Source organism: Elephantulus edwardii, unplaced genomic scaffold, assembly GCF_000299155.1.
Source record: "Elephantulus edwardii isolate Elephantulus edwardi_28Jun2011 unplaced genomic scaffold, EleEdw1.0 scaffold00238, whole genome shotgun sequence".
In the NCBI taxonomy this organism is placed as follows: Eukaryota; Metazoa; Chordata; class Mammalia; order Macroscelidea; family Macroscelididae; genus Elephantulus; species Elephantulus edwardii.
The window spans coordinates 2,835,539-2,851,744 of record NW_006399988.1 but is presented as its reverse complement, the minus strand read 5'-3'; the positions used below and the strand labels follow the sequence as shown (position 1 = coordinate 2,851,744).

The following is a 16,206-nucleotide window of genomic DNA, read 5'->3' as shown; positions in this document are numbered from 1 at the left end:
AGAAAATATCTTCCATTGTCCAACTCATGATCTGACAGCTTGTATCTTAAGCTTTCTTGGTTTCTGTGATTCCAAACACGTCAACTGCTGACATTATTGAGACTACCAACATGACAAAAAAAAATGTCATGTTGGTAGTCTCAATATTTTTAACTTGAGGTTAGTATCCATGCTGTTACTGTAATTAGGAGCTCTGGTGACATAGTATCTAGGGATCTGCCCTGCTGACTCATAGGTTGTGCCTCTCTGGGGGTTCAAATCCGTGGCTTCGCATTTGTCACCCTGAGATCTGCTCCACAGGGTGAGTGGAGTAGTCTCAGCAGAAGCAGTCCTCTGTGCACATTCTGAGATTCTGCCTCAGGGATCCACTCCATGCACCATCAGGTGATCAGCGGCCTTTCTTTCTCAGTCTGCTTATGCCAGCCAGGCACCATAATGATGTGTGGGGAAGAGGGTCGATAGATGATCAGATGACACTTTCGTTTTCAGTTGTAGATACTTCTGAGTTTTTGGTTTGCTTAACAGCATAACACACTACAGATTGTGCCACCTGTGCTCCTGTTGTTGTTATGTGCCATCGAGTTGTTTGTGACTTATAGCGACCCTGTGTACAACAGCTCTAAACTCTGCTCTGTCCTGTGCCAATCACACTGTCTCTGACACTCCCATCCCAGTTATCCCAGTCACTGAATCAATCCACCTCATAGAGGGCCTTCCCCTCCTGTGCTGTCCCTCCACACTCCCAAGCATGATGTCCTTCTCCAAGGACCAGTCTCTCCTCACAACATGTCCAAAGTATGTTAGACGGAGCCTCAGAATCCTTGCCTCCAAGGAGCCACCTGGTTTAACCCTTTCCAGGACAAATCTGTTTGTTTTCCTAGCAGTCCATGGTATTCTCAGTACTCTTCTCCAGCACCACAGCTCAAAGGCTTCAATTCTCCTTCTATCCTCCTTGGTCATTGTTCAACTCTTTGATGCATAACCAGCGATTGCGAAAACCATAGCCTATATCAGATGCACCTTAGTCTCCAGAGAGACATCATTGCTTTTCAGTACTTTGGAGAGATCCCTAACAGCAGACTTTCCCATGGCAATGCGCCTTTTAATTTCCTGGCTACTGGTGCCGAGAGTGTTAACTGTGGAGCCAAGCAAACTAAAGCTGTGAACAATCTCAATCTCTTCACCATCCATCCTGATGCTGCCAATTGTTCCAGTGGTGAGAATCTTTGTCTTCTTGACATTGAGCCTCATTCCATATTGGAGGCTGCAGTCCTTGATCCTCTGCAGCAGGTGCTTCAGGTCCTCTTCAGTTTCAGCAAGCAGGGTTGTGTCATCTACATAATGCAGATTGTTGATAAATCGTCCACCAATCTTGACCCCACATTTCTCCTCATAGAGCCCAGCCTCCCAGATAATCTCTTCTGCATACAGGTTGAAAAGGTATGCATCCCTGGCATGCACCCTTCCCAATTTTGAACCATGCAGTGTTCCCTTGCTCTGTTCTGACGACCGCCTCCTAGTCCAAGCACACATTTCGCGCTCCTGTAGATGTTTTAATTTCCACCCTGAACCCCCGTCCCAGCAACTTGTGCATTCAGACCTTTCTTTCTTTCAGGTCTGTGTTTGGTAGTGCAGCTCTAGCCCTTAAGACATCAGAGCTCCCTAATTAGCCTTATTTATCCTCAGATTGTTCCCTGAAGAAAATACTTCATTTTCTTTTTGTTTGTTTTTGTTTTTTAAAATTTTTATTATTAATTTTAATGAAAGTTTACAGAGACTTTGGATTTCCATTCATTTATGGTTGCACTTTTCTCCCTGCCCACCTCTCCCCCCAGTTCGTTCTTCTCTTTGAAAAGTTAAGGAAAAATTCTTTCATTGTTATACAGTCCCTCCCCCCAAGTCCACTCCACTGTGCAACCTTCATTCTGGACTCCTGTCATGCATTAATACCTAATCATATATCACTTTTAATAGTTCTCTCCCTCATTTGTTTCAATGAAGTATACATAATTTATCCCATCTTTCTCAGTTTACCCTCAACCCCAGTGTCAATCCCATTTTACAACAATGGCACTATGCACTATTTGTCCTTTTGTGACCGAGATAGTTCATTTAGCATAATGTCCTCCAGGATCACCCATTTTGTAAAATATTTCATGAGTTCCTTCTTTTTCAATGCTATGTAGTATTCCATTGTGTGAATATACCACAGCTTCTCTATCCATTCGTTTGTTGATGGGCACTTGGATTGTTTCCAACTCTTTGCTATTGTGAAAAAAGCCACGATAAATATGGATTTGCATATATCTGCTTGGGTGGTGGTTATGGTTCCTTTGATGTATATTCCTAGTAGTGGAATTTCTGGGTCAAATGGTATTTCTATTTGCAACTTTTTGAGAAAGTGAAATACTGCCTTCCATAATAACTGTACCGTTTTACACTCCCACTAACAGTGAATTAGGGTTCCAGTTTCTCCACAACCTCACCAGAATTTGTTGTTTGCTGTACTGTTGCATTTTGCTATTCTGACTGGGATGAGATGATATCTCATAGTTGTTTTGCATCTCTCTTAGAGGTAAGGATTTTGAACATTTCTTTATTTGTTTGTATCTTCTTTGGTGAAGTGTCTGTTCATATTCTGTGCCCATTTTTCAGTTGTGGTGCTCAAATATTTTATAAATTCTAGGTATAAGTCCTTATGTGACATGTCATTACCAAATATTTTTCCCCAGTCTGTGGCTTCCCTTTTTACCCTGTTGGAGAAATTTCCACACCTCACTCCATACACAAAACCCAACTCAAAGTGGATCATGGACCTAGGACTAAAACCAAGTACTATAAACATCATTAAAGCCTTCATTTTCTAAAGATTCATCTAATATAATGAGTTTGACTAGGCATGACATACGTTTTTAGGTATTTTCCATGACCAGAATTCTGTTGTTGTTGTTGTTAGTTACCACAACTGTTAGGAGTCAGTTTTGACTTCTGACAGTGCCATGTGCTTTTTTTTTTTTTAAGAGAGGATGCATTTGGGTATTTTTAGCATAATGCTGTTAAGTGGTCAAACTCTAACCTAACCCTGCTCCACCCTTCAACAAACCCAGCTCCCTTCAATTGGTAGGAGGCCCAGGTGAGTGGGGTGTAGGCTCTAGGTCACCATGACGCTCGTGGCCATGAGACTGACGTCCAAGAGGAGTCTCTCCCTAGTCCCTGCACAAGGGATGTGCGTAGAGAGTGACTTCCAGAGTTTTCTGACTCAGGAGCTATGACTCAGAGGAGTTAGGGTCAAGGATTGCTGCAGGGACTTATGGTGTGGCCATATATTGGCATTTAACTGTGTGCCAGATACTCAGACCCCAAAGTTATCTTATTATTCTCATTAATAATAATGATGAGCAATAGATAAATATTCCATTGGCAATGAAACTGAAGCTCAGAAAGCAATTTAACCTCGTGGTGTCATGAGGCAAAGTTCACATTTGAACCTAGAATACCTCTGTCCAGTCATTTTGAAGCTCTTTTAGAAACCTCCCAGGTTCATACTGCCATGACTCTTGAGTGAAATAAGTGTTCCCCCTCTCCCTAGCACCAGAAAAATTTTTTTAATGTAAAAGAATTTTTATTTTATGCTGGTTTACTTACAAAGTTAGTATATTGTTTTTCACACTGAATCTTCCCACCCCTTCCTCCATGCATCAAATAGTGCGACCCTATGATTAATCCCCCCATCCCCACTCTTCTGCTCCCACCCTCCCCTCCTTAGATCCTCATACATATTCTGCAATAGTGGTCTTATAAGTATTTGTCCTTATGGGACTGAGTTATTCATGTAGCATAGTGCTACCCAGTCCCTCCCAAGTTAGGTGGTAATTTATAAAATCATTGCTCCTCCATGCTGCATACATTGTATTCCATCATGTCAATGTACCATAATTTCTCAACTGATGACACAATTACAAAATGGGCAAAAGACATGGAAAGATTTTTCACAGAGGAAGATATTCAGATGCCTGACACATGAAGAAATGCTCAAAATCACTAGCAGTAAGAGAGATGCAAATCAAAACCACAATGAGATACCATCTCACTCCAGTAGAAGTGGCAAAGTTTAACAGGACAGAAACTAATAAATGTTGGAGAGAATGTGGAGATAGGAACTCTTATACATTGTTGGTGAGATTGTAAAATGGTACAACCACTCTGGAAGACAATTTGGTGCTTCCTCAAAAAGCTTAACATAGAAATTCCATAAGACTCAGCTATTCTGCTGCATGGAATATACCCCTATATATGGGAATGAGAACTGAGGCTCAAATGGAGACTTGTACACCAAGTTCATAGCAGTGTTATCTACCATCGCAAGGACATGGCAAAAGTCCAAATGTCCAACCCAATAATTTTTTTTGAGCACCAGGCATGCTTTTCTGTGAAACTCTCAGGACTTCTTTCAGGTTGTAAACACTTGAATGTGAGTTTGTGGAAAAGCAAACAGGAAATGTATTTTCAGACAGAGTTTGGATTCAGAGGAGGCACAGCTGATTCAGAAGTGACATTAAGATTTGGAAGACCATTGATATGATTTGTGTTCCACAAAGGATAGGAGCAAGAACTAATATTTATATTTTCTCTTCCAAATGTATTTTATCTTTCCTTTACATTTCCCAGCAAAGTTACCCATGGAAATTAAATTGGAATGTGAGAGTGAGAGACTAGAAACCTCAGATGGCCAGTCCCAGATGAACAAGGAACAGCCACCAGTCAGTGCCTGCTGTGGAGCATTACATTTTCATCATTAGTTTCATCTTTGGCAGCCTGTTTCTGTAAAGATTATAGCCTCGGAAACCCATGGACTGCTTCATGCTCTCCTCTAGGCCTGAGAATCTACTCAGTGGCAGCAGGTTATGGAGTTTTGGTTTGTTTTTAAAAGAGGAAGAGTTGACCAATACTTGTTGCACGTACACAAGAATGACCTCATGTATACGAGTGCATGGGGTTTTCAGTGACTGAATTTTTGGAGATCACCAGGCCTTTTTTCTGTCGTGAAAGTGAGAGGCACATGCTAACTCTTTAGAGTGTGAGATGTGCATTCACCCAGCAGCTCGGTGCCAAACCACACTCCAGAGTATCCTAGGGACTAGAGCATGGACACTGGGGTAGTTACGTGGCCTCATGGTCCAGCCTTCTCATTTTACACTGGAGAGGCAACATGACTCCTCTCCTTTCTTTTTAAGTCACCCACACCTTCAAGCCAGGGTTGGAGTCCTATGTGCTAGAGCCCATTCAGTTTTCTTGCTAGAGTGTTTGGCAGCCCAGGGCTCTGGGAGGACCAGAGGTTCCTAAATTGTTCTGCTGCCCCCAACTTGCCTGCTGAGGCAAGCTCCTAGCAGCCCTATCCTACACCTTCCTCACAGATGTGCTGTTGTCGCCCAGTATTGCCACCACCGTGTCGGTCTCTGTTGTTGAAGATCTTCCTCTCTAATTTACCAGACATGCTGTCCCTCTCAGGAACTGGCCACTCTTGGTAATGTGCCCAAAATTTGTGAGACAGAGTCTTTCCTTTCACTCTTCAAAGGAGCATTCTTCAAGATAGGTTGGGCAGTGTCTGGCAGATTTATTCTTTTTCACCAACACCATATGCATAGGCACCAGTTCTTCTTGGGTCTTTATTCATTTTCCAGCTTTCACACAACATATGAGGGAGTAGAAAATACCATAACTTAAGTTAGTTGTCCTTACAATGACATTCTTTCTTGCTTTCTAATACTTCAAAGAGGTCTTTTGCAGTACATTTGTCTTTAATAATCACTTGATTATTAAGAAGCATAAGGTTTGTTCAGATAGAGCACTCAGCCTAGAAATCCAAACCAGAATTAAGACTTGTTATTTTTTTTTTAATTCCTGAGAAGTGTCATGAGCAATATTTTCATTCATTGAAGATAGAACATGGCTGTGATTTCTCTCATGTTATTCCGGGGATCCACTTTCTGATGCTCTGTTCTTACATGTGTCCTATCTGACATTACCACTAGTGGCTTGTAGGGGAGCACTAGTGCTTGTGGTAGGTGACGAGGAGAGAAACGAATCCTTCATGGTCTCCACATCTTTTGGTAAAAACAGCAAATGCTTGTTAGCATGTATTTCACATAACTTCGTGATAGTGCTGTAATTGAAAACGCTCTGCCCCAGAGATCTAATAAAGGAGATTAACCTCATGCTCACCTTGGCCATGTGCCACATAGATTTCTCCACACTCCTCCCATGGGTCTTCCTTCTCTTTAGCAGAAGGAGAAATTTGGGACAAAGAGTGTGAGGTTCTGACTGATTTCCTGGTTAGCATGATTCTGTTGTTCAGCAACAACAATTCTATTTATGTTCTGGTTCTAAAAAATATATGCAGGCAAAAGTCCCTGCTAAGAACTGCCAAGGTCACCTTCAGCCTCAAATTATGTGGCTGAACACAGCCTAATTATTAAGTGATGCTATTATGTTTCCTGAGATTTTGTAATTTTATTTCTTTCTACTGCTGACTAAGGATTTATAGTAGAGGTTTTTGACGGAAGCATCTGCTTTCCCAGAGGGAGTTTGGAATGGAAATAGATTCGAGTGAAGGGAGTGTGTATGACAGATTCATGGGATAGGTGGGGCCTGGCCGCCTCTTGATCAGCTAGGCACTGTGACTCCCTAGACAAGCTATGGTGTGTGTGAACAGAGGCTTGTCAGAAGGGTCTGTGAAGACCAAAAAAAGGCACATGGCCCCTCCACTGATCAGGCCCTGCTCTTCTCCAGCCTTGGTACCTCTGCCTAGGCTTGTCCTTGTTACATAGTGCTGCTGTGTAACACACACAAACACACCCTTTAAAAGATGAACTTTTCTTTAAAAAAGAAATGCTTTTAAAGTATTTTAAAATGTTTGCTTGCAGTTCTCAAGTATGAAAGTCTAACAAAGATGAATGTGTTTGATTGGTTGGGAGGAGAGGTGACAGGGTAGGAGGAGAAGTGACAGGAAGAGGCCTTTCCTGTCAACAGGCACCTGCCCCAGGAGATGACAGGGTTACAGGGTAGAGACCACTGGCTGAGGTAGGATCTGTTTCCTGCTCACTAAGCTATGGCCTGTGCCAGAGTGACTGGCTTCTTTTATCTTCATCTTCCTGATGGATGAGGAAAGAGGCACTCACAGAAGAGCTTACTTCCTGTTTTAGACATGCACACGTGGGGCACAGTGGAGGCAGGGGCCCTGTCAGCACTGTGCTGGTCTTAGGCATACACATACATGGCATGCACACACAGGGCACACTGGAGGCAGGGGCCTGGTGGTGTGGTAGTCATGGACTTAGCTCTTAACTGAAAAGTCAGTGGTTCAAAACCACTAGCCACTCCATGGGAGAGAGATGTGACACTTTGCTCCTCTTAAGATTTGTGCAACCTGGGAGATCCAGTTCTGCTCTGCCCTGTGGGGAGGTTCCAAGTCAGAATGGACCAAAGGCAATAGGCATCCCACTTTTATAGGTTAAGGATCCCCTCCAGCCCCGATGGGAGGAGATTGGAGAAATCTGTGCGTGTGGTAAAATGAGAGTAGGAGTACAAGGTTAGAGTCCTTTATTTGGTCTCTAGAATCAGATCGTTTTAAATTACAGTATTGTGGAAATGGTGTGAAATGCATGCTAAGAAGCATTTGTTGTTTTTAACAAAATACATGAAGATTATGAAAATTTCCTTTCTCTCCTCCCTTCCCACCTTGTAACAGGGTACATAGAAGAACAAAACATCAAAAATAAATTGGGTCCCCAGAGGAAGATGTCATTGTTGTTGATTGCCTTTGAGTTGAGCACAACTCACAATGACCCTATGAACAAAAGGCCCAAAAGCTCCTCTACAGCTTTCAAGATTTATCAAAGTTTATAGAGTTTCCAGAGGCATGTTATTTAGGAAGTGGATGCCACTTCTGCTTCAGAGTAAAATGAGAGAACTGTTTTTTTGTTTTGTTTTGTTTTTTTCCAATTTTTTTTCTTTTATTGGGAAAAACATATTGGGGGTACAAGGAGTTGAGGGTTGGGGGGCCAGAAGGGTGAGGATGGGCCAAGATGCAGTTGCAGAGCTGCACAGTTTGGTTGGTGGGGGGAGCAGGTGAAGGAAATGATGAGGGTCCACTGGGGACCAGATGCTACAGAGGAATGACAAGCATTTTCCAATGGTAATTAAACCAACTGTCTTATTGATTTGGGAATTGGATGCCGACTCTCTGGCTTCTTCATGCTGAACAGGGGCATAGATATAAAGGGGGAAAGGGAGGATGCTTTATCTCCTTACTGGTGGTCTTGGGTTAAAGCTGCTTGCCTTCTTGCTCTGTTAGAAGATATTTTCCTGTCATTTGCTCCCCTCTGGACTGCAAAGTGTTTTCCCAGGTGGATCCAGTGGGGATGACTGGTTGAACCCAGAGGCTCTATCCTCCTTTGCTTCCTTAGCTGTCAGTTGTATTTCCTTTTTGTCATTGGCACTGGGTTCAGGGTCAGTTCTGGAGTAAAACTCAGTGTTAAGGTTAGCTATAGGAAAGGGAGCAAACCTAGAGAGAACAAACTTGTGAGTTACAAATAGAAGGGCTTTGAGGGTGTTGCTTTCAGGTTTACTGGGGGGGCAAAAGGTGGCAGAAGGTGGCCTAGGTAACATTCTCTGGATACCCTAGGCATTCTTTCCCCCTCCTTCCCCACCCAGGGGTCAGATGGCACAATCTGGGGACTGAGGAGCTCACCCTGAGGGCCGCGACGGCTCACCCCGGGCCGGGGGCCGAGGGCATCCCTCCCCGGGCAGGGGGCCGCGATGGCTCGCCCCGAGCCGGGGGCTGAGGGCATCCCTCCCCGGGCAGGGGGCCGCGATGGCTCGCCCCGAGCCGGGGGCTGAGGGCATCCCTCCCCGGGCAGAGGGCCGCGATGGCTCGCCCCGAGTCGGGGGCCGAGGGCAGCCCATCCTGAGCAGGGCAACACCCCCCAGGAGCTGGCTGGTATAGTCCCCCTCCAATTGCCCCTACCCCAGACTGGTCCCCTTGCCTGACTGAGGACTCTGTGGTCAGGGATAGTGTCTCCCATTCCAGCACTGCCACTTTTACTCCCCCCATAAGTGGTCATACTATATTTTGAAGTAGGTGTCACTGCCCTCCCCCTTTATATATGATAAAGGGAACCTGAGAATTGTGAACAGACTCCCCCTAGGTCTAACCATCTTTTGGCAGAAGCATTGAACAGAACAAAATATGTGGTGCATTTAGGATGTTGGTCCTCTTGTGCATGCTGTTAAGGTCATCAGACTCACAGTGACTTTCAGCAATCCATTATATAGGTAATCGTCTTCTTTCGCCTGTCCAAGGAAACCCAGACCTGCAGATGGCGGGCATGCATGCATCCCATCCCCCACCTCCTACGCAGGCGGCCATTGGGGCGTGCACCCCCACCCCAGTGCGGGCGGCGGCCCCTCTTTTGTGGGTGGCCAGTGGGCACCCGCTTCCCCCACTGCTGCCATCCTCGCTCCAAGAATTCTCTCCAGACCGAGTCCACCTTGCGGCAGTGTGGTGGCTTCACTGTACCAGTCTTGAGGAGTACCGGTGCCCAGCATCCATCCTGGGTGAGGAAATCCATTGGTTCCAGCTGTGGAAGCCTCATGGAGCTGCAGTGGCTGTGTGGCGCAGCGCAGGCTCTGCGGGAGGGGGTTGGGAGCCGCGAGACTCACCCATTCCTCCTTGGGAATCCTTGAATTCCTGTTGTTGAGCCTCGATCTTCACTGAGGGCCAGTCATCAACTGTTTAAGTGTTCAGTTATCAATAAGGTGAAGTCTGTAGGAGGCCATAATGGCCCTGCTTTAAGTGGTTTGCTGCTCCTGCAGCTCACCACGCTGTCTCTGCCTCTGCCGCCATCTTGGATCTCCCCAAGAGAACTGTTTTACGAGGAATGAAAACTAAACTGTTGACATTCAGTCAGTTCTGACCCCTGGTGCCCCGTGTGTTAGAGCCTAATGCTGGTTGCCTTCATTACTACAGTAGACCCCTGCCCACTTTCAGGATATAGTTGGATGCAAGCTGCTTGTGCCACCAAGAAACTTTTAAGAGAAATTAATGACTGACTCATTGCCATCAGTGGGAACCGAGTCACAGCTGATCTTCTGGTAGGTTTCTGCGGTGGTACATCACCAGGAGATTGCCCAGTTTTCTTCTGAGGAACAGCTGGTGGATTTGTACCTAAACCACTAGAGCTCCCTTTAAGAAGAACTGTTGTTGTGTACCATAGAGCTGGAACCAATCCATAGCTGACCCCCAGTGGATTTTCGGAGAAAGTTAATTGCACAGGAGGAGATTGCCCATCCTTCTCCCACAGACAACTGGTAGTCTTGAATCATGTGCCTTCAGGATTGCAGCACAACTTCTTGCCACTAGGCCACCAGAACTCCTTCTTAAGAGAAATGTTTTTGTTGTTGTTATGTGCCATCGAGTCGTTTGCGACTCATAGTGACCCTATGTACAACAGCCCTAAACCCTGCTCTGTCCTGTGCCAATCGCATTGCCTCTGACACACCCATCCCGATTACCCCAGTCACTGAATCAATCCATCTCATAGAGGGTCTTCCCCTCCTACGCTGTCCCTCCACCCTACCAAGCATGATGTCCCTCTCCAAGGACCTGTCTCTCCTTACAGCATGTCCAAAGTATGTCAGACGAAGTCCCAGAATCCTTGCCTCCAAGGAGTAGCCTGGTTTAACTCTCTCTAGGATGGACCTGTTTGTTTTCTTGGCAGTCCGTGGAACATTCAGTACTCTTCTCGGAAGTCATAAAAATTAGCAGAGGGAGGCCTTCCCATAGTTGGGTGGGAGATAGCATCGGTACACAAAGGTTGTCTTTCCCACCACAGAGGGTAAGGAGTGTGTTTAAGGAGGTAGTCTGTTTGCACAAGTCTCTGCTTCATTAGGTGGGGCTTCTCTGCTTCCTGGCTCAGGCTCTGTGAGATTTCTGGACCTTCAGTTGGATGCTCAGGGCCCAGGGAGGAGGCAAATGGACCAGAATCACTTCCACCAGGCTCATTGGGAACGGTCTCTAGAGGGGACTAGTCAGTCTCTTGATAAACATCTTAAAGTTAAATATTAGAGGGCAGCCCAGTGCTTATGGAAACATAAACTTATGACCTTGACAGACAGCTCAGTTTTCAGTGTGCCAGGAGTCATCTGAGCCTTCTACCTGTCAGATTGCCGAAATGACTTGCATGCTGTTATGGTGAGGCTCTGCTGCCCATATTTCAGATGCCAGAAGTGTCACTCAGTGTAAACAGGGTCACTCACAGTAAAAAGGCTTCAGTGAGGTTTCTGAACTGACACAGCCCCATGGAGTACTGTAGACTGCAGTGCCATGTGCTGTGTGGGAAGATGTTCTCACTTGGAAGGCATTCAAAGCACACAGGAGCCATGGCACAGAATGGAGCGCACTGCGATTGTGAGGGTGGTGCGGGGCCAAGCTGCGTGTCATTCCACTGTGCTTGGGTCGCTTTCTTGCTGATTACTGACAGTCTGGCTTGCCTTTTCAAAAGGTTACATTTCCTGACCCTTCTCTAAGACGTTCATGCAGCAGGTTGTCAAGCCACTGTCTTCTTTTTCATTTCGTCTAAGTTGACTGTCAAAATAGAGAATGAAGAACTGCAGATACAATGATGAGAAACCCATACTTTAAACCAAACAGAACAAAGTATAAAAAAAGAAGAATTGAAAGTGATCAAATATTCTGTGTTAAGACACAGTTGCCCTTGCGATTCACCATGTGAACATTGCCAAAATTTCTGTGTTGTCTTTCTTCATCTGTTTAGAGAACAGCCAGAGTTCCAGGACCAAGGAGTGTGGTTACTACACTATGGAGTCTCTGAAAGCCTCAGGCCCACGAGTGCACTTGTGAAGACAACCCATGCAGTTCTGGGCCCAGAGACCCTGAGCGCTGCTAAGAAGGGCCTGGACTTGGAGGGTGAAAGGAGAAACTCTGAACTTTCACATAGATAGTTCCTGTGTTACTTCTGAATCAAGCAGAGCTCAGATTTTACTCCCTGTGGTGGCTAAGGTGTTTATGGATCCCATAGATAACAGTTTGTGCTTTTGTTTCTCATTTTATTGACCAGCTGTTCTGTGGAAGAGAGATGGCCAGTCTTCTCCCATGCCACTTCAGGCCTTTGAAAACAAGCTGAAGGATCATCTATGAGTTGATTCTGACTCCATGACATGGAGGAGAGGGTGGTAGACATGTAGATCTAATGTTTACAATCATGTGGATATATAGGTATAGGATCTACAGAACTGTTTGGCTGAAGAAAGAGAATAAACAGTAATTATGTGCATAATTGTAGTAAATTATAATCTTGTGATGTATCATTAAATGTGATGAAGATTAATTTACAAAAACTCTTACTAAAAGTTCCTTTGTTATTTGCCATTCATCACCATGGTGGCTTTCTTCAGAGATTGTATTCATTCACTCATTTGATGATTGTAGAGCAGCTAACTGGGCTTCATGGGGAGCAGGGTCCAGAGACTGTCCTCCCATGTTACAGCCGGCTGAGAGGACACTGGAGGAGGGGGAGCAGGGAGAGTGGCTGTCCTCCCAGGTTAGAGCAGGCTGAGGGTACAGATGATAGAAATCCCCAAGTTACAACATTACTTTTCTGTTACTTTTTCTGTTTTCTTGTCTGAGTTTTTCTTCTGTAAGTGCTTGACTAAATTTATCACCAAGTATTGTAATAAATGTTTAAGTTTACACATATCTGAGGGCAGCAGTTGTCCAGGGATCGAGTTTACCCTTTGGTGCAAGAGACCCAGGTCCAGTTCCCGGAAGGCGCCCTGGGAATAGGCACCAGCCATACATTTGAAGGCTCATGTGCTGTGTGATGCTTGCTGGATTTTAGTGGAGTTTCTACACGAAGGGCCGGAGGTCTGGACTACTTCTAAGATCAGCCAGAAAAGACCCTGTGGACCACCCACTCCACAACCTATCATTGGCAATGGCAGCATGTCATTCAGTTGTGCCTGATTTGCCATGACACCTGCCAATTCTAAGGCAACTAATAGTAATAACAATATTTATATATCAACCAATGTAAAGAAAGAGAAAAATCCCTTTCAATCAAAAGATTAAATTTTTAGTTTGAGATATTAACATACAGAGAGTGAACTTTGCAGGAACACTCTTATGGGAGTTGGTGGTGGGGGTTGGTGATGTGTGTTGTCGAGTCAGAACCAGCTCATAGCTCACCCTCCAGCAGGTTTTTGTTGTCGTTGTTGTTATGTGCCATCGAGTCACTTGCGACTCATCATATACCCTATGTACAACTCTGAACAGCTCTAAACTCTGCTCTGTTCCGTGCCAATCTCACTGTCTCCGACACACTCATCCCGATTGCCCCATTCACCGAATCAATCCATCTCCCAGAGGGCTTTCCCCTCCTGCGCCTGCCCTCCACCCTCCCAAGCATGATGTCCTTCTCCAAGGACCGGTCTCTCCTTACAACATGACCAAAGTATGTCAGACGAAGCCTCAGAATCCTTACCTCCAAGGAGCAGCCCGGTTTAACCCTCTCCAGGGTGAATCAGTTTGTTTTCTTCGCAGTCCATGGCACCCTCAGCACTCTTCTCCAACACCAAAGCTCAAAAGCATCAATTCTTCTTCTGTCCTCCCTGATCATTGTCCATCTCTCTGACACATAACAAGTGACTGCAAAGACCATGGCCTGTACCAGAGTCACCTTAGTCTCCAGAGACACACCATTGCTCTCGAGTACTTTAGAGAGGTCCCTAACAGCAGACTTTCCCATCGCAATACGTCTTTTAATTTCCTGGCTGCTGGTGCCAAGAGTGTTGATTGTGGAGCCAAGCAGACTAAAGCTGTGAACAATCTCTATCTCAACCTCTTCACCATCCATCCTGATGCTGCCAATTGGTCCAGTGGTGAGAATCTTTGTCTTCTTGACATTGAGCCTCAATCCATATTGAAGTCTGCAGTCCTTGACCCTCAGCAGCAAGCACTTCAGGGCCTCCTCAGTCTCAGCAAGCAGGGTTGTGTCATCTGCATAACGCAGATTGTTGATAGGCCACCTTTCTTCTCATAGAGCCCAGCCTCCCAGATGATCTGTTCTGCATACAGGTTGAAAAGGTATGGAGACAGGACACATCCCTGGCGTACAGCCTTCCCAATTTTGAACCATGCAGTGTTGCCCTGCTCTGTTCTGATGATTCCCTCTTGGTCCAAGTATAAGTTGCGCATTAGCATGATCAAGTGTTCTGGTATTCCCATTCTTCTCAGAATCAGCCACAGTTTGTTATGGTCCACACAGTCAAACACCTTTGCATAATCAATGAAGCACAGATAGACGTTCCTCTGGTATTCCCTGCTTTCAGCCAATATCCATCTGACATTAGCTACAATATCCCTAGTACCACGACTCCTTCTAAACCCTGCCTGGACTAATGGAAGTTCTCTGCTGATGTGCAGTTCCAGTCGTTTTTGGATAATCTTCAGTAGAATCTTGCTTACATGTGAAATCACCGATATTGTTCTATAGTTTCCACATTCTGTTGGGTCACCTTTCTTTGGGATGGGAACAAATACAGATCTCTTCCAGTCAGTTGGCTAAGTGGTTTTTCTTCAGATTTCTTGACACTTCGTGAGCACATACAGGGCAGCATCTGTTAGCTAAAATACGTCAATTGGTATACCATCTATTCCTGGGGCCTTATTTTTTGCTATTTCTTTCAAAGAAGCTTGAAATTCTTCCTTCATCACCATAGGCTCTTGCTCATATGTTGTTTCATGAAATTCTTCTGTGTCTGCCAATTCCTTTTGATACAGTGACTCAGTATATTCTTTCCATCTTCTTTTGATACCTGCTGGATCATTTAGTACTCTTACTAAAGCATCCTTTATTATAGCAACTCGAGGTTTGAATTTGTTCTCCACTTCCTTGAGCTTAAGAAATGCTGAGCGAGTTCGAACCTTTTGCTTTTCTGACTCCTTGCACATTTCATTGTAATATTTTACTTTGTCATCCCGGGCTGCCTTTTGAAAGCAGGTTTTTAGAGGCAGTAAATCACAGGAGAAGAGATAGTTTACCCTTCTCCCACAGAGCAGCTCGTGATTGGACTGCAAGCCTTTGGGATTGCAGCACAGCTTCTTAGCACCAGGGCTTTCTTATAGGTGCAAGAATATAAATCTTCATAAATCATACACACAGTTGACTTTTTCTGTTGTTGATTTGTTTTCACAAGTGAGTTAAGGTTGTCCTTTTAAAGAGGTTTCATGAATATACTCTAAATAATCATTGCTTTCCCCCCTCATCTCTCTGCTTCTTGTCCTCATTTTTGAGCAGAGACATTAAAAAAAGATGGCCAAGTGCTTGGAAGCACAAATGCACCTTTGTGCTGAGCTCCTGGGTACACTGACTTAGAGCTTTGCTGAATCAGCAAAGCTGTTTTTTCTTTCTTCTGGCATTTTCTTGCCTGGAGTCTAGAGACTCCAATAGTCCATGAAAAAGCAGATCAGAATACAACAATTGTCATATGTAACCTTGGCTTCCTGATTCTCAGTGTTGCAGGTGGTGAGCTATTTGACTTCTTAGCTGAAAAGGAATCTTTGACCGAAGAAGAAGCAACTGAATTTCTCAAACAAATTCTCAGTGGTGTTTACTATCTTCACTCCCTTCAGATCGCCCATTTTGACCTCAAGGTATGTTGCTGATCATGAGACTAGGGAAGCATTTGCACACCACAGCTTAGTTTTGTTTGTAAAAAAAATGGAGCCATTAGGTAAGCATCTAGAAGATGTATTTTTAGTTTCTTGTTTATGTTTAACAAATGGAATTAGCCATAAAAATAAGTAAACAAATATTGTGTGCCTACTGCAGTGAGTTCTTAGTTTTCTGAGGGATAGAGACTAAAGAGTAGCTACTGTATTCAGAAATCTATGGTGAAGAGTCAAGGATTTTTTTATCGGTCAGGTCTAAGTAGGGGCCCTCAATTCCTAGGACAACTTCAGCTTGGAGTGGCCAGATGCTGACCCAGTGTTTGCCCTTCTTCTGACTTCTGGAGGACCCTGAGTGCTACCGGTAGTTTATGATCATCTCCTAACATAAACATTGGTGGTTTGAGTCCACCCAGAGCTTCACAGAAGATAGACTCAGTCCTCTGCTTATATAAAATTGT

General features: G+C 44.7%; 1 protein-coding gene across 2 annotated transcripts in view; it reads left to right on the top strand.

The window, feature by feature from the left end:
• Positions 1-16,206, top strand: part of DAPK1 (death-associated protein kinase 1) — a 265,295-nt gene that overhangs the window by 149,598 nt on the left and 99,491 nt on the right. For both annotated transcript variants that reach the window (XM_006898874.1, XM_006898873.1), the window contains exon 3: positions 15,592-15,730. In XM_006898874.1, the coding sequence (XP_006898936.1) occupies positions 15,592-15,730 (139 nt within the window). The remainder of the gene's footprint in view (positions 1-15,591; positions 15,731-16,206) is intronic.